The sequence below is a fragment of the Pezoporus wallicus genome, unplaced genomic scaffold (assembly GCF_028554395.1).
Source record: "Pezoporus wallicus isolate ANWC-B61680 ecotype Strahan unplaced genomic scaffold, APGP_CSIRO_Pwel_v1 contig_1851, whole genome shotgun sequence".
In the NCBI taxonomy this organism is placed as follows: domain Eukaryota; kingdom Metazoa; phylum Chordata; class Aves; order Psittaciformes; family Psittacidae; genus Pezoporus; species Pezoporus wallicus.
The window spans coordinates 181,666-199,488 of record NW_026635653.1 but is presented as its reverse complement, the minus strand read 5'-3'; the positions used below and the strand labels follow the sequence as shown (position 1 = coordinate 199,488).

At 42.4% G+C, this 17,823-nt stretch overlaps 1 protein-coding gene and 1 long non-coding RNA gene across 3 annotated transcripts in view; one reads left to right on the top strand and one right to left on the bottom strand.

Moving 5' to 3' along the window:
- LOC130592700 (uncharacterized) overlaps window positions 1–17,823 on the bottom strand; it is a 38,062-nt gene that overhangs the window by 3,114 nt on the left and 17,125 nt on the right. Inside the window, exons 2-3 of the long non-coding RNA XR_008970631.1 lie at window positions 3,129–3,248; window positions 207–341 (exon numbers count right to left, since the gene is read on the bottom strand). This is a non-coding gene — a long non-coding RNA (uncharacterized LOC130592700). The remainder of the gene's footprint in view (window positions 1–206; window positions 342–3,128; window positions 3,249–17,823) is intronic.
- Window positions 1–17,823, top strand: part of COL4A2 (collagen type IV alpha 2 chain) — a 145,998-nt gene that overhangs the window by 111,762 nt on the left and 16,413 nt on the right. For both annotated transcript variants that reach the window (XM_057397219.1, XM_057397218.1), the window contains 13 exons: window positions 240–406; window positions 3,218–3,290; window positions 3,387–3,493; window positions 4,527–4,728; window positions 5,474–5,533; window positions 6,298–6,360; window positions 11,055–11,162; window positions 11,752–11,973; window positions 13,523–13,684; window positions 14,270–14,440; window positions 15,557–15,700; window positions 16,936–17,061; window positions 17,399–17,580. In XM_057397219.1, the coding sequence (XP_057253202.1) occupies window positions 240–406; window positions 3,218–3,290; window positions 3,387–3,493; window positions 4,527–4,728; window positions 5,474–5,533; window positions 6,298–6,360; window positions 11,055–11,162; window positions 11,752–11,973; window positions 13,523–13,684; window positions 14,270–14,440; window positions 15,557–15,700; window positions 16,936–17,061; window positions 17,399–17,580 (1,787 nt within the window). The remainder of the gene's footprint in view (window positions 1–239; window positions 407–3,217; window positions 3,291–3,386; window positions 3,494–4,526; window positions 4,729–5,473; window positions 5,534–6,297; window positions 6,361–11,054; window positions 11,163–11,751; window positions 11,974–13,522; window positions 13,685–14,269; window positions 14,441–15,556; window positions 15,701–16,935; window positions 17,062–17,398; window positions 17,581–17,823) is intronic.

The window sequence follows — 17,823 nt, the reverse complement described above, 5'->3', positions numbered from 1 at the left end:
GAGTTTATAGAGCTATGACGTGCTTGTGGACTGGTGAATTTGATCTGGGGCTAACGCAAGGAAGCATTATGTTAGCTTCTTGTAACAAAAAAACAAACCAAAAAAAAGAGGAAGTATTTCTCTCAAGTATTTCAGAAACTACTCAAGTATTCTCAAGTCTATATATAAGATGGATATAGCTGAACATCCATTTCGTAGTGACAGACCATTCTTTCTTCTCTTTCCAATCCTTTCCTTAGGTGAAGAAGGAGATTGCAGTACATGCCTTTTGGATGAGGAAAGGAGAAGGGGCTCTACTGGTCCCCCTGGCCCTCCTGGCTTTCCAGGAACTCCTGGCCAGCCTGGGAGGAAAGGAGAACCTGGTGATCAAGGACCACACGGTATTCCTGGCTACCCTGGAGCAAAAGTGAGATAATTACCACTTTATTGCATTGCTTTAAATGCTTACTACAAAACAAACAAACAAAACCTCCAAAAAATAAACAAACAAAAGAAAAAAAAAACACACCAAAAAACAATCCAAAACCACACAAGAAAAAACCCAGGCTATTCTCCATGGAAAAATGCTAACAAGTATGATTTCTTTCTTTCCATGCCACTTCAATTGCTTTCAGATTGCTATCTACAAAATACTGAAAGCAAAGAATTGCTAGGATGGAAGTCAGAATATGCAGTTTTAGGAAAAGTGAAAGATTTCCACATAATCCAAGGTCCACTTCCCATTTAAACTATGCTACTGTACTACTGAGTAAGACCTGACCATCTGGAAGGGTAATAATTTAGGCTGAGAAAGTTGGGGCTGTTCAGCCTGTAGAAGAGAAGGCTGCGTGGAGACCTCAGAGCAGCCTTCCAGTATCTGAAGGGGGGCTATAGGGATGCTGGGGAGGGACTCTTCATTAGAGACTGTAGTAACAGGACAAGGGGTAATGGGTTAAAACTTAAACAGGGGAAGTTTAGATTGGATATAAGGAGGAAATTCTTTCCTGTGAGGGTGGTGAGGCACTGGAATAGGTTGCCCGGGGAGGTTGTGAATGCTCCATCCCTGACAGTGTTCAAGGCCAGGTTGGACGAGGCCTTGGGTGATATGGTTTAGTGTGAGGTGTCCCTGCCCATTGCAGGGGGGGTGGAACTAGATAATCTTAAGGTCCTTTCCAACCCTAACTATTCTATGATTCTATGATTCTAATTCCAGTAGTAACTTATGGTTGTTAATAAGACACTATATCAAAATGATGAAATGCAAGGTTCCTGTTTACAATACATTAAGTCTTCCTAAAAACCAGTATTCAATAACCCCAAGAAAAGAGCTTTGCTTATAATCATTTGTTTGTTACTTACACTGAGAGGTGCTGTACTGTGTGGTATGCCAATTGCATTGTGGTTCCTTGCCGTCAGAACTGACTTCAGGAAATCACATCTCTCAAGGTTTTAGAATAAAATTCTTGTAAATCTGACCCAAAACTGATTTTGTTTATACAAAGATGTCAGAGCAAACATAATGTTTTCATTTAGTGCTTTAGGCTCTTCTGAACATCTAAAGATGATGCTACTTTTCAGCCCTATAATAGTGTTGTGAATCACAATCCACTGCCAGCTATGAAGCTGTCCTCTTTTGTAGTGGTGGGCAGGGAGAATTGCAGGTCAATATAACAGTGTTGTTTCCATGATGCCAAAGAGTTGCTTACAGCATTTTCTTTAATGGTTAAAACTGAGTAATTTACTGTAGAATCATAGAATCAACCAGGTTGGAAAAGACCTCTAAGATCATCAGGTCCAACTGCTATGCAGAGCTGCTCAGCCCACCACTAAACCATGTCACTGAGGGCAAACTCATCTCCCCTCATGGCTGCCCCTCATGATCTCCACTCACAGGAACGCCTCATCTACCCCCCACCCGCCATAGTGGCCTACTCTATAGCTGCCAACCCTACCCCTCACAGCTATCCTTCATCTCCCCTCACGCTCTCCCCTCATGGCCCACAGCCACCCCTGCTCTCCCCTCATGATCTCCCCTCATGATCTCCCCTCAACCCTGAAGGCCATCCCTCCTGCTCCCTCACACCTCCCCCTCACAACTGCCCCTCACAAGCTCCCCTCATGCCTTCCCCTCACAAGCTCCCCTCATGCCTGCCCCTCACAAGCTCCCCTCATGCCTGCCCCTCACAAGCTCCCCTCATGCCTGCCCCTCACAAGCTGCCCTCTTGTCTGCCACTCTTGAGCTTCCCTCACACCTGCTCCTCACAAGCTCCCCTCACGCCTGCCCCTCATGAGCTCCCCTCACGCCTGCCCCTCACAAGCTCCCCTCACGCCTGCCCCTCACGAGCTGCCCTCACACCTGCTCCTCACGCCTGCCCCTCACAAGCTCTCCTCATGTCTGCCCCTCTTGAGGTCCCCTGACACCTGCCCCTCTCAAGCTCCCTTCATGACTGCCCCTCTCAACCTCCCCTCATGCCTGCCGCTCTCTCCTTACTCCTGCCCCTCCTCTCCCCTCATGATCTTCCTTATCCAATACTCAAAGGGAAGAGGGAGAAGGCAAGTGGAGGAATAATGGTAATACACTGTGCATAGTGTGATTAACTTGTTTGGTTAAGCCAAGGCCTCTTGTGAGACTGGATTTGAGTCAGCTAGGGTTTGGAGAAAGAGTGTCCTAGAACAGAGAAGTCCAAGCACTGGGCGTGGAGCCAATGCAGTGGTGTTGGTGAGGATCTGTTTTGCTTCTGGATTGTGTTCTGTTTTGTTTTGCAGGGAGCTTTGTTTTGTCAGGGTTTCTGTGCAAACATGGATTGCCATCATGTTGCTGAATGTCTGAAGCTGCAATAAAGTCCACTGACATATGCACTTTGGAGAGGGCAAACTAACAACTTGCTCAACCTGGATGAGTAGGCATCAAGTGGAATGGCTTAATTCCACTTGATGCCTACTGGCCACTCAGTCCTTCATCCCATGTAGTGAGATAGTAATGTTTTGAGTATTCTCCAATGCAGTTCTGCAGCTGCAGTCATCTGCAGGACTGCAGGTCATGAAAAGCCACAGCTCTCCCAGTGCTGTACACATGCAGAAGCTCCCCTACCGTGCCACAAAGACCTTGGTCCTAGTTAAAGCATATTAATAAACATTCAGGCACGTACATGGGATTACTAAAGAAGAAATAATTTACAGAAGCTTTTCTGATTTAAGTGGTTCTGTTTCTTCTTTATTTCATTGCATGTAACACCAGGGTTTCTCGGGTCAACATGGATTTCCTGGTCCTAAAGGAGAAAAGGGAGATTCTTTATACATAACTACTAAAGGTAGGGTAAAAAACAAAACAACTGATATCACCTGTATTTTGCTACTATTTATACCTTTCATGAGAGATTGATCTCACAATGGAAGGTCTTCTTTAGGCACCAAAGGAATTCGAGGAGATCCCGGGCTGCCTGGTATCAGAGGTGGAGATGGCTTTCCAGGCAGAGATGGATTAGATGGTTTACCAGGACAGCCTGGCTTTCCGGTGAGCAGCAAGTACAGCTAAACCATTTCCACCACACTCAATTACAAATGCATTTAATTCTGAGGGGTTATGAGCAACAAGCTATCCTTCTCTCACAGATAATGATGCACACAACTAGACTGGCTTTGCTGGTTATTGATATATTCAAGATCAGGTTTACTCTCAGGGTTTTTGGAACAATCTTTCACTTTTATTTCCATTTTACTTGCCCAACTACATAGTAGTGTATGACCCATTTAGGCCAGCTTGTTATTTGTGATAAATAGTGGTTCATTAGTGACTCCTTCTAGCATTGTCTAGGAGAGATTCTGTGTGACTGAACTTCAGTAGTTTTGTTACAACTGAGTTAAAGAAAAGTAAAATTTACTACAACTTTACAGTCTCAAAATGTAGGTTGTGTCATCATATATATGCTTGATAGCACCTCACCTAGCTAACTGCTCTTATGCATTATTTGAAGATAAGCCATATCATCCAATCTGGACTACAATGCTTTTTACTACCACTAAAGAGAGTATTTTATATTACTTTGAGGATTGAAATATTTTCTAGTGATGTTTGTTAGATTCAGTAGCATAGAAATATCAGTAAAGTAACAGAAAAATTAAAAATATGCCCCCATTTGGGCACAGTTTTATATCAGCTTTTCTCAAGGTCTCAGAAGTAAATGCCACACCAGAACAAATCTAGCAATGCATGTGGATTCCCCAAAATCCACTTGCAGCTTTTCGGAAAGGGCAGTAAGCCACTCCACAGCAGTGATTCATTCATATTGCCCAAGTGCCATTCATGGGCCAACATTTTCAGGGGAATGCTTCCTCTAAGAGTGCTTCTCTCATGCCTTTTCTGACATGGGGTTTAAATTAAAATCAGGTTATTTAAAAAATATTTTAGTTGCAGTGTTGATTTAAAGAGCTGGGATGCAACATCCGGGGACTTACTGCTTATGTTGGTCACGGGCGTGGTTCAACTGTTTGAGTTTTTTTGTTTCTCAGCAAAGTCAGGAGTGACCACATCCACTCACTTCCCTCAGGGTGATGCTGTCAGAGGTTTCCCTGGCGATCCTGGTTATCCAGGTGAATTAGGCCCAAAGGGCTTTCCAGGAGAAGCAGGCCTGCCAGGTGAAGGATTTCCTGGTCCAAAAGGGTACCGGGGTCCTCCAGGTGACCATGGACAAGATGGAAGCCCAGGACCTCCAGGTCTGCCCGGTCTGCCAGGAGAGCCTGGCCAACTCGGTAAGAGGCATCAATCGCAGTGTTTTACATCAGAGCCATGGGAGATCATTACTGAACTGTGTGAAGCCTCTGTACAGCACATTGTTGAAAAGGTAGCATTTGGGGGGGGGGGGGGGGGGGTAAGAAGATATTGCTTGTATTAGTTGTTCAGAAATATTAAAGAAGTAAATACTTCAAAAGTCCCAGTAGTTTTGTGTCAGGTATTGAAATAGTATGAATGCGCTAGTGCCAGCAAGTAACATCTTTCAGATTTCAAGCATTTGGTGGCAATGGAGCAATATCCAGCTATTGGAGTACTCACAGGTGGTTTTCTTTGGTCTTCCCCATCCAACATAATCTTTTACCTGACCAGAGAAAATCATATATCCATCCTTCAGAGCTCTTGATAGTATCTCTGCAACTTCCAGCATAAGAATGACAGGGGTACATTCACAACAGCTCAGGCTCATGGTTTTATTGCTCAACTTTGAAATGCTTGGCAAAATATTCAAGCCAAGGCAGGCACCTGCCAACCCTAAACAGTGCATGAGACATGTAGCCTCCTAACTCTGACAGGGTTAGCTTTCAGGCCTGGATTGAATTAATACATGGATAGAGAGTTCCACTATGTTATAACAAATAGTTTGTCTTGTATGTATGTATAAGTGAATACATTATCTGATGTTGTAATAGGCATTTTGGTTGGAATTGAGAGCACAGTTTTTCTCTTAAATAATAACTGCCCTTTACCATTCTTTGCTCATAGACTGTGGGCAGGTCACTGAAGACTTTTCTAGAGGAGATGGAACTGAGCCAATATGGTCAGGTACTGTACGTACAAACTGCTTGATTATATTTTAAAATTTAGTCTTATGCTGCTCTTATGGCTTGATTCTTTCTGGTGATTGTTTTGGATGTTCTTATTTGTAAAGTATTTGAACTTCAGGTCACAAATAACCATGCACATACTGTACATAGCTTTAAAGTAATTTAATTAAATTGAACATATTCTAAAAGTATTGCAGTTTTAGCTGTGCAATTCAGAAATTCTTTATTTCATTGCTCCTGAGTGTTTATTGTGACAAAATTATGGTTGCCATGCACTCTATAACAACAGTCCCAAAAATTAGATGCCCAAGAAAATTTAAACCATTTTTTTTAAAGAGCTTTGAGTGAAGGTTTTCAGTACAACTTGACATATAAATAAAAAAAACCTTCATTTGTACCAAAATTTATCTGATTGCTTCAGGAGTCTAAATTGCCCACAGGGAAACAAAGTTTCTCTCTTATTCTGAAAAATAGTCATCCATGAGGTTTGATTACCCTTCCCATACCAGTCTAACTGGAGCAAGCCACCATAGCCCCTGGGAAGTAGGCAGAAGAGCACCTTTAGTGCTCTCCTGAAAATGCCACCCATGACCAATTTTTTTTTTTTTTTAATGAAGAATAAAATATTTTTTAATATTAGGGTTTTGCCTGTTAATTTAATTCACCTGCTTTAATGATGTTGTCTCAACTGCAGGCACAGAGTTGATGAGTGGCAACGTATGAGCACATACAGTGTGACTAACCAGCCCTCTTTGCTTTCAGGTGCAGGCTGTGTGAGGCCGCCACAGGGATCCCGAGGCAATCCAGGACTGCCAGGAGCCACAGGTAACATTTTGCTTTCACCTTTCTTTTGCACATGTATTATGTTTTGAGGAAGATCTTGCCAGATCAATTAAAGTTGAACCTTAGGAGGCAGTGAGTTTTAGAAATTACAAAGGAGGACAATGTTAACTTAAAGCCAGCAGAGAGACCTAAGCAGCTTGAAGCCCAGGTGGCTGCACAGTTCCTGAGCTAATTCTGCCTTTGCTAATGAGCGTCAGCCATTAACAAATGAAGACAGAAAGGACAGCCCATTTGCTATCCTCCACTGCAAGTAAGTGAAGGTGTACAGAAGGAGTCTACAGGCTGATAGGTAGAAAATATACTGAGGTCTCCCAGAGCTGACTGGACACATCGCACGGAAATTCCTGTCCTTTGGGAGCAGGTTGATAAAAGGTTGCAGTGGAGAGCTGTGGCAGATCCTTCTTAATAGTCCTCCTCTTGTGATATACAGAGCACCTTCAGTGAGTGTGAGCCTGAAATATTTAATGCAGCTCAGTGTAATGGGCCAGGTTGTCTGAAGCAATGCAGTTGCACTGTCTGTAGCCACGCATACCTTTCTTGCAGAGCTGGTCTGTCCTAGCCCAGAGGGACCATCTGGCAATCCTGGGCCTCCCCAGCACTGAGGGTTCCACACCTCTTTCCAAAAGAAAGAGGAAATGGTGCAGGGGACAGGGTCTGAAGGACTGTGCGAGATGGAATTGAGAGAAACACAGACAAGGATGCTGATTAGTCGTAACTATTGACCTTGAAGAGGGAACCGTCACTGGTAGTTCCTATAAGCTTATGTTCCTATAAGCTTATGTACTCCCAGCCAAAGCAATAAAGCTATTTTTCAGTAAAACCTTCTCATGACCAGCTGGTAAAAGTACTGACAGAAACTATAACTGGGTCTTTCAGAGCTTGGTAAATGTAAAATTCTTGATGCAGCTATTCTTGTGCCTCCATGCTTTAGCCAATGTCAGAGATATGGGCTATGTCAAGTGTTTGGGGGTTTTTTCCAGCATAAGGTTTATTATGGAGTGCATGGATTGATGGATCGATTTATCACAGACTAATGGATTCTAAAAGGGAACATTTGATCTCTGTTCAAAGATGATGTGTATCTCCAACCTATGTTTCCTTAGTCCTTAATGCCTTACTTTATTGTTAGGATCAATGCTTCTGAAGGTTGCTTTCTTTGCCATCTTTGTAATTTTTTTCTTCTTTTTTTGCTTTGATGATTTGTTTATTCTTTCATTCATATGGTTTTTATTTCAGTGAATACAGCCAGATTTAACTCCTAGCTGTAAGACTGTTGTAAAACAAGTGACACTGTTTTCATGTGGTCTATATTTTGTACTTTCGGTTAGCTCTTTAACAAATCTCTGTCTGTCAGCTTTTATGTTCTAGAAATTTTAAGATTTGTTTTCCCTTCCTTTCCTCCAAAAACTGGAAAAGGCCCCTAGCTGAGCCCAGGGCAGAACTCTGTTTATAGCCACCTTTCAGCCTGAGTGAGTCCTGAAGCTGGCAACCCATTGGGAACAGGACACATTTTACAACTTTTCACAGCTTCTTGTTGCCATGTATGTGTCAATCTAGTTTCCTGGGTCAGTATTCCTACCCACATTCTCTGGATTGACTCAAAAGCACCAACACCTCCTTTACACTATTTTCATTGTCTCCTTAGAGTGATGTGGTTTTATCCACAAGATTTCCTGACTTCTTTTCAGCCAGGATGGAGCTCTGCTATAGGCAGTCAAGTCTCTCAGTGTACAAGGTGCTAATGGCACCCAGTATATCAAGCCAGGAGTCATCTTTATAGTCTCACACCCTCATGTCCTTGTGTTCCTTTAAAATTCCTGGCAACATAGAGAGCCCACCCTAATTTACATCCTTGTTATTCAGTAGTCTCAAGACCTACGTGACCGCTGTGGAATAAAATGTTCAAGTTTTCTGTTTTGAATGTACAGCTGAAGAGCTTGCAAACTAAACACTGGTCTAAAATAAAAACCTTTTCCTACTACTGTTTGGCATAACATGTTAACAGCAGCTAACACTGCATAATGAGTTACTGAAATATGCAGTAAGCAGTAGTTGCATTCTCTATCTGCTGCCTTCTTTCTCTAGAATGGCTTTTTAATTAGTGCAATACTGAACAGAATGAATGAAGTCAGTTATTACACATGGGAAACAGGACTACGATGCTATTTCTGTAAGAGGTACATTAGAATTTTTCACTGAGACCTGAAAGCCTAGGATTTTTCCTTTCAATTGCTTTCTGAGAAGTTATTGTTCATATAAGGGAGAGAACAATAGTCCTGTATGGCTCTGGGAAAATGCTATTCATGCTGCATTGGCTGTTTATGTGCACCTTAATTGTGGTCTTTTTAAAGGTTTTCCTCTCCCCTCTACAAATAACAGCTAGAACTGCAAAAATTATAGTTAAATAATGGAAATTCAGAAAACTGAAGTGGAAAAAAAGTATCAAAATTCAAGTGATGTTTTCTTTGGTTTCTCAAAGATAGAGAGAAATTTGCTTTCAGTGTAGAAAGAAATGAGTTGTAATTCATGGTGATACTAAGCAACAACATTTAAAATGTTAAAGCATGTTGTTGACCTTCAAGCCTGAGCTGGGAACTTTTGAGGAGCTCAGGAGGGTAGGGAAACAAAGCATTCCACAGGAATTATTTTCAAAGAAGGAGCTTTACCAAATAATCTTGATCTTGGAATACAATGAATTCCCAACGACTGGAAAAAGGGAAAGATAACCCCCATTTTCAAGAAGGGGAAAATGGATGACCCAGGGAATTACAGACCAGTCAGTCTCACCTCTGTGCCTGGCAAAATCTTGGGGCAGATTATCCTGGAAAGAATGCTAAGGCACATGAAAAACAACAAGGTGCTTGGTGACAGCCAGCATGGCTTCACTAAGGGGAAATCCTGCCTGACCAATTTGGTGGCCTTCTGTGATGGGATTTGAAAGGTGGACTACTTGGTGGACAAAGAACTGGCTGGATGCCCGCACGCAGAGTTGTGGTCAATGGCTCAATGTCTGGCTGGAGACCAGTAACGAGTGGTGTCCCTCAGGGATCGGTGTTGGGACCGGTCTTGTTCAACATCCTCGTCGGTGACACGGACAGTGGGATTGAGTGAGCCCTCAGCAAGTTTGCCAATGACACCAAGCTGTGTGGTTCGGTTGATAGGCTGGAGGGAAGGAATGCCATCCAGAGGGACCTTGACACGCTTGTGAGGTGGGCTGATGCCAACCTCATGAAGTTTAACCATGCCAAGTGCAAGGTCCTGCACCTGGGTCAGAGCAATCCCAGGCAGGGCTACAGGTTGGGCAGAGAAGGAGCGTGACCAGCAGGTCGAAGGAGGTGATCCTGCCCCTCTACTCTGCTCTCGTGAGACCTCACCTGGAGTATTTTGTGCAGTTCTGGTGTCCTCAACATAAAAAGGACATGGAACTGTTGGAACAAGTCCAGAGAAGGGCCACAAGGATGATCAGGGGACTGGAGCACCTCCTGTATGAAGAGAGGCTGAGAAAGTTGGTGCTGTTCAGCCTGGAGAAGAGAAGGCTGCATGGAGACCTCATAGCAGCCTTCCAGTATCTGAAGGGGGCCTATAGGGATGCTGGAGAGGGACTGTTCATCAAGGACTGTAGTGATAGCACAAGGGGTAATGGGTTAAAACTTAAACAGGGGAAGTTTAGATTGGATATAAGAAGGAAATTGTTTCTTGTTAGGGTGGTGAGGCACTGGAATGGGTTGCCCAGGGAGGTTGTGAATGCTCCATCCCTGGCAGCGTTCAGGGCCAGGTTGGACAAAGCCTTGGGTGAGATGTTTAATGTGAGGTGTCCTTGCTTATGGCAGGATGGTTGGAACTAGATGATCTTAAGGTCCTTTCCAACCCTAATGATTCTATGATTCTATGTAGTAAAACTATTGCAAAAATAAAAAAATTTACAAACTTAAGTATCACTTGCAATGCTTGCAAGTGTTCAGATGTTGAGAAACAGTAATATTTGTCCTTACCCAAATGTCAAATACTACAGTACAAGGAAGTGAGGTCTAATTTTACTTGTCAGGAGGTAACTCGGTATGAATATGAGTTCAGTGCCAGAGAAACACTTTTTCAGGGCACCTGCTTTTACTACCAAAACTATACATCTGTACTGTCATAAATATAGTAAGTAGTGTAGTTAATTTGTATCCTGTTTCCAGGACGATTAGATCTAATCTTTAGCCTTACATTTCTGTTTTGTGGTTATCTAAACCATTCTGCTCTTGTTCTGTGATCTTGTCGTGTTAGCCAGGAAGGGAAAAATTTGTTTCTCCTACAGCATCTCATCTGAGCCTGTTTCTGTTGAGCATTCTTCTTTGACATTGCCTTTTGACTTCAAGATAAAAGTCTTAATTTACAAAGTATTAAAAGTCTATGAGCCTAGTCATTTTCATCTGGTAGTCTCCATATCATTAGTCTTTAAGTCAGGTTAATCCATGTTTGTAAGAGCACTCAGCCTAGATTTTTGGCCATGTCTTTGGATCATGAATACTGCTAAAGAGCTATGATATAGTCCCATTAAATTAAAAAAAGTTTCATCTTTGCATCCAGAAACACATCATGGTGATATTTACCACTACCTTTTCTTATATTATATGCTCATTTCTGGTTTGTTTGTTCAGAAACAATTTCTTACTTTCTTTCATATAATTTAGGTGTGAAAGGTGCAAGAGGATTCCCAGGTGATCCAGGTCCCATGGGATTCCCAGGGCTAAATGGTACACGAGGTGATCCAGGTCGAGAAGGTTTACCAGGTCCTCCAGGTATCTTGAAATAACTTGTCATTCTTTATATACTTTTGACCTCTTCACTACAGTTACTGGAACACAAAACTTGGTTCCAGATACATTTTTATTTATCTTCCCTTCCATGTTCAAACAAGAAACTGTTATACAAAACCGCTATTTTTCAAATCCAAAAGGGTTTCCTGCAACTTCTGTAATGATGAAAAGTAACACAAACACCAGCCTTTTAAAATCTGCTTAATAGTGCAAAATTGTGAATGTGTCAGTAAAAGTCCATGAAATTCACACAGAAATAAATTCAGTAACAAGATATTTCAGATTCCAAATGGAATATACTCAGAATGATGATGCAGAAAGTAGGAAAACACTAGTATTAGTATTTCTATATAACTGCCCATTTCCACATTTGGTCGAATGTTCTTATAAATGCTACGTAGTTTAAAAGCATGTATGTGTATATATATAAAAACACTTTTATTCTGCATGTTTCTGCTAAGGACTAGGGGAAATTGCAGTAATATAAAAGGTGTTGTAACGGTGCCTCTGTGATTTGAACTCCAACATTTATAGTGAACCCTGTGATGCCTACTCCCTGTTTTATTTGTAGGTTTTACTGGGCCCAGGGGAGACAGGGGCCCAAACGGTCTACCTGGACTTCAGGGACACCCAGGCCTCACAGGAAAATCTGGTGCTCCAGGAGCCACAGGACTGAAGGGGTTACCTGGTGATGCTTTAGGTGCTGCAGCAGGTTCTCGAGGGGATGTTGGGCTTCCTGGTTTCCCCGGGTTGAAAGGCTTGCCAGGAGATCAAGGAGTACCAGGAGTTAGAGGTAAAACTACTTCAAATAAAGAAATGCTTAAGTAAGAGTATGGTATAAATGTAGGCAAATTATAGGAATGTGAGAGTAGTAAGAGACTGTCTTAGGATGTGTTGGAGGTACTGATGACCCCAGTATCAAATCCCAGTGACTGATGATCTCCCATCCCTTCACCATCAGGTGTTACCAATATGCTGATTACCCCCTTGCCCTGTTGTGGGAGTGGCAAAAGGAGTAGTAATTGTGTGACTAGCTCAAAGCAAGGATGTCTATCACAGGTGCCAGTTTGGGAGACTTTTCTTATGATTTTCAATACAAAGAAGAGCGTCATCTTACATAAGTTGTTTGAAGTGAAGAGAACTGGTTTCACCTTCAGTAGAGCCACAGTGTGAAAAAAAAAGATGAAGACAGCTCTGTGGCACTTGGCAAATTTAAAAAAAGGCAGAAAACATCACTCTGAAAAGGGGAAGAAACTCAAGGTAAAACATGAATTGAAAGGGAAAGAAAATTGTGTGCCTTTGTACCTTCTTCCTAAGCATTTCTGTAGAACTAAATTTTCAGCAATAACAAAAAGTAAGTATGGATAAAAGAAAAAGTATTAGTAGTTTGTCTCTTCTTGATTTATTTTACAGTTCTGAAAGAATGACTCCAAAAGAAAAGTAGTGAATTTTTTGTATATGATGTGGGTTTTTAGTTTTACATGAAGTGGCTAGTGCTTCCTTTATATCATCTATGCCACTTATACTACTAGCCCCTCAGAACAAAGAGGTAAAGCTTGTATTCTGTTGTTGAGAAAACCCAAGTTATGTGACATTAGTTATAAAAGCACACTTAAGTCAAGGCAATGGACCCACACTGATGTAAAACCTGAATAAAGAGAAGCAGATCCACTCAGCCTGGATGTTAAGTGCCATTTACTCTTGAGGTCTTCTGTGCTTCTGCATTTCCAATCTGAATACAAAGCAGGAATTAGCTTTTAAATCTTGGATACCCCCTTTGTTCTTACCTTGTAGAGATGTAAATTTTCACCAAGTGCACTAAGTCATGTCAAGACCTTTTTGCATAAGAATTTGTACGAATCTTGTAGCAATGCCTTGTAGTGACCTTACTTGAAGATTTCTGAACAATAACCCCAAAACAGAACCTGCCTCAAATATTCTGATTCGTGCCTATCACATTTTAGAAAAGATACAGAACATATTTCAGTGGTTCAGTCAGCTGCTTAATTTGATTCTTAAAAAGATATATGTGATAAAGAGAGAGATCAGGAATTACAGAATTACTGGGGTTAAAAGTGGAAAAGACCTGCCCCATCATTATCCGCCCAGTGCCAGATTGTTTCCATTATGAAAGAGCCAGTCAACCTTTCCAATACAAGTACTGAGATCAGTATTGGTAATGTGAATTATTTTAAAACTAATGAGTAGTCTTTTAATTTGCTTTCCCTGCTCTCACTGAAGTTTCAGAGGAAAAACCCTGAAAGACTAGTGTATACACAGAAGTGGTGATAATAAGCTCTCTAGATATTTATACTCTCTAATGCATGATTATGATATTTTAGGAGCGGATGGTATCCCAGGTTTGCCAGGATCCAAAGGAGAGCCAGGGCCACAAGGTCTCCCTGGTTTGATGGGATTGCCGGGAACTCCGGGAACACGTGGATTCCCAGGGCCACCAGGAAACCCTGGGCCAGATGGCGGGCCTGGTTCTCGAGGACCTATTGGTGAGGAAGTATTGCTGTCCTGTGTCCCTCCTGCTGACAGTTTTGTGTGGCAGGACAACTGTATGGTTTCCACAGCAGAAAGTTAAGCTTGGGATTGTGGCACATGCCGTGCTTTTATTCCCAGCCAGAGAAATGGCAGTAATGATGTAGACAATGTGTCTGAAAATTGTACTGGTATCAGAGGTGGAAGTAGGGGTGACGATCCTTGCTGGCAGAGCTGCTGCTTTTAGTTGTACAGCCACCTACCAAGCCAGGTCAGAGCTTGCTGGTGGCAGACTGGGAGAATGGAGCTACCAAAGGAGGGAGTAGTTATGGAAGAAATGCTTAATTCCTAAAAAAAGGAGGGAAAGGTCCTGTTGGGAGTGGGTGCAGGACTAAGCTGGCAGCGAGTGTGGTTTGTATTGAGGATCTGCTTTGTCTTTGTAATCATGTCTACAGTTCTTGTGTGAAAAAAGTGCTAATGTTCTCCCCTCAACACAAAGCTGGTAGGACAGCAGTTTTCTCCTCCTTGAGCTGCCTTGTATGAAAATCATCATGTATGTCCAAACACTTTTTAATCTCCCTATTCGCATGTTCACATGGCAGGTCCACCTGGTGCTAGGGGAGAAGATGGTGAGCAAGGTTTTCCTGGCCCTGTGGGCATGAAAGGTCTGTCTGGTGACAAAGGCGAAACAGGTTATCCAGGATTACAAGGTGTGCCTGGTGTGATTGGTCCCCCTGGCATAAGTGGAATGGATGGTTTTCCAGGAGACAAAGGTGAGCTCTGCACAGCTGCTTTGAAAAAAAGTAGTGTTGCCTAAACCAGTTCTGTGCTGAGATGAACAAGATACCTTCTCTGCTGGGCTACCTATTTTTAAAATGGAAGAATTAGGATCATGTGCCTAATATATTCCAAAATCACTGTTATCTCCTGTGTTGTGCTTGGCAAAATGCTAGCTTCTGACATGCAGCCCTACTCAGAAGGGAACTGGCTGTTTTACTTCTCCTTTTAAAAATTGCAGAGTATTTCCTCAGTTCTCTGTCCAGAAGTCTTTCTCTTGTCCCAGTCCCTTTGGCTGTCAGTGAAATCAGAGATTTTACCCAAACCTTTGCTTTGAAGTTTTTTAAAGCTAGCTGTTTTATACTGAGCAATGCCAGACACAAAGACCTCAATGTTGACTTTTACCAGGATACTAATCTTGCGTATCAAGAAGGTGAGATTTTCACCTGCCAGTCCCAAAAATGCTATGTATAATGCAAGTTGTCTACATTTCACAGGGATTACAGGGATTTTCAACAGTATTGAACTCTATGTGAAGCCCAGTCAAAGGTGGGGAAAGGAGGGGGACATGCCTATAAATGCATGTTAAAATTTCACCAGTTGGAAAGATAAGGTTTTTTTCCTAATACAACTCTGGAGTACTGATCACCTCTCATTTGAGAGGAATTAAGATCTATATGTTAGCATGCCCTGTGTAAAACAGCATCCTCTTGTTTGGAGAAAAAGAGTGTGGGATTTCGTAGTGAGAAAGGGCCAGCCAGTCCTAAACCCAAGATTTGTGTCTCTTCATGTAGAAGAAGAGGCTGACTAAAAACCTTGTATGGAACTAGGTACCTTTCTCTAGCTCACATGTAGGAGAGGGGTTGAACTTTTAGAAGACACTAAGTTCTGATCGTCTCTACAACATCTCCTCCTGGCCAGTTGGGGCAGTTCAATGTGCCCCTGCTCCTCTCTAACTTGGGTGCCTGACCCAGAGCTGCAGATTGACCTAGATATCAAGGCACCCAAAAATAGATACTGCTGCACAGTTTTTACACCACTCTAGTCATGTGATGCTTAGTTTGAAGAAATCTGAGTGAGGTAACAGTTCTCTTCCCTTTCTTTCTTTAAAGGTGAAAGAGGTTCACCTGGCATTGATGGTTTCAAAGGAATGACAGGCCTAAAAGGAAGACCAGGCATCAAGGGAATCAAAGGAGAATTTGGCCCACTGGGGGCTCAGGGTGATAAAGGCTCACAAGGAGCACGTGGTTTTAAAGGTATTTGCTTATGGGTGGTACCAGTGTGTTTGCTTTTCACATCTGGAGAACAATTTTACAAGGACACAAAGACAACAAAGACATTTTTCACATCATAAATTTAGCTCAGACATTCCTGACCTATTTCACACATGGGCCTCTGGTGAGAGGCCTGAGTTTTAGGCTCAGGGAAAGGTTACTTCTTTGTGAATCTTTACACATTTAAGGTTGGAGACAGACATCTCATTATTCAGCTGAGCTCAGATAGTGGCACCTCTGGGCATATGCAGAGCTTAACAGATCCTTTTCTCAGGAAGAGTAAGGTGTTTGGGGGGGGGGGGGATGGGGGGAAGATTCAGATTTTCTCCAGTTGCACTGTAAAGGTACTTAAATACTCAGAAAAACAAGCAATTAAGTAGTTAAAATTCAGTAAAGTTTCAGCTGATATCATCATCAGTGAAATGAAAAGTGTAACTGAGTCCTCTTTTCTTTGTGCGCTTTACCACAGCACCAAAATATTCTTTCCAGGGACCCTGAGATAGGTACTTAAGAAAATCTAGTCTGCAATTTAAACGTTGCAAAACAATGCTCCCAGCAATTCAGGGGAGGTATGAGCAAAAGGCAAGTGTGAAAACAGCCACTGTGAAGAGAAGTGTAAATATACTTCTTGGTGAAGAACTATAAGACAGTGTATGATCATAGGAGACAAGTCTGGATGGATGGCCTGTCTCTGCCAGCCCACAAAGAACTAAAGACAATCATGCAGTCAGCTTCTCCGGGTCCTTTATTCAGAATATTATTTACTGTTGTCACCAGTAACCTTCAAATCAAGAAAAGGAACAAAATAACTGGTAACAAACCCAAACACTTTCTTTTGCCCAAGGCATTTTGACTGAGAGTTTCCCTTTCACTGGAACTAACCTACTTTTCTGTGCATTCTCCAGTGTGCTTTTTGGTTTCTTATAAACATATGATACTTAACTGCTGAGAGGTAAATTATCTATCACAAAGGAGTTTGGGTCCAGCTTCCCAGGACTGCATGTACAAAAGTTTAACTCAGTTTTCGTGGAGTTTTTAATGCTTGACTGTGCTGATGCCACATCGTATTGCGACAGGTCAATACAGCGTGGATTTTCCTTAGTTTCTGCAAAATTATCTATTAAACCCTTTTTGCTAAATTTACTCTTCTGCTCACTTTTTCCACCGCAGTGCCACTGACTAGCTTTATGTTACATGGTTGGTTTTTCACCCCTTAGGTGACCGTGGGGATCAAGGACCCCCAGGAGAACCCCCAAAGCTCAAGCCCAGCATGATGATGGAAGTTAAAGGTGAAAAAGGAGATGTTGGAGAAAGGGGCACGAAGGGATTCTTTGGCTTAAAAGGTCAGTGGTCACAGCAAAAAGAACCCAAGTACGTTCAGGATTATTGGTTGGTGTCTTTTCTCAGTTACCATATTAAATATACCCCACTCATTGTTCCACTGTGCTGCAGACCCTCCCAGCAAAGTCTCTGACAGCAGAAGCTGAGCTCCTGGCTGCCTTTTACTGCATTTAGAGCCAAGGAAAGCTCTGTGGGGTTATGTTGTGTGTGTGTGCCTCCTTTTTGTACTAATGCATTATGGTGACATGTTTTGAAAGCTTCTTACAAGCAACTGCATCTTAGCCTTTCTCAGGTTTAATAGTTTACATCTTTTCTATTTTTCTTCTTTTTTGCCTGCAGGTAGCAAGGGAATGCCTGGTGTTCCCGGAAAGACAGGAACTCCAGGGTCCCCTGGGCATCCCAGCTATGTGGCTGGTGTGAAAGGAGACATTGGAGCGAAAGGGCTGACAGGTCTGAAAGGGTATCCAGGTCCAGCCGGCTCTCCTGGCATCAGAGGCTTCCCTGGCACTACAGGAATCAGGGTGAGTTCATGCCCATGAGGGAATAAAGGTGTCCTTGTGCTGCCATGCAGCTTCTCTAGGGAGTGGCTTTCACCCCTTGACACGGTGCTGAACAGCTACAATGAAAAGATAAAAATGCAATAAAAATTTAATAAATAGGCCAAATATTTTTGCTTGGTCCCTCCAGTGTTCATCAGGCAGAGTCCTTTATCTTCTATTGGGAGACATCCAAATTTCAGGTGCCAGCTGTCAATGAGGACCTGC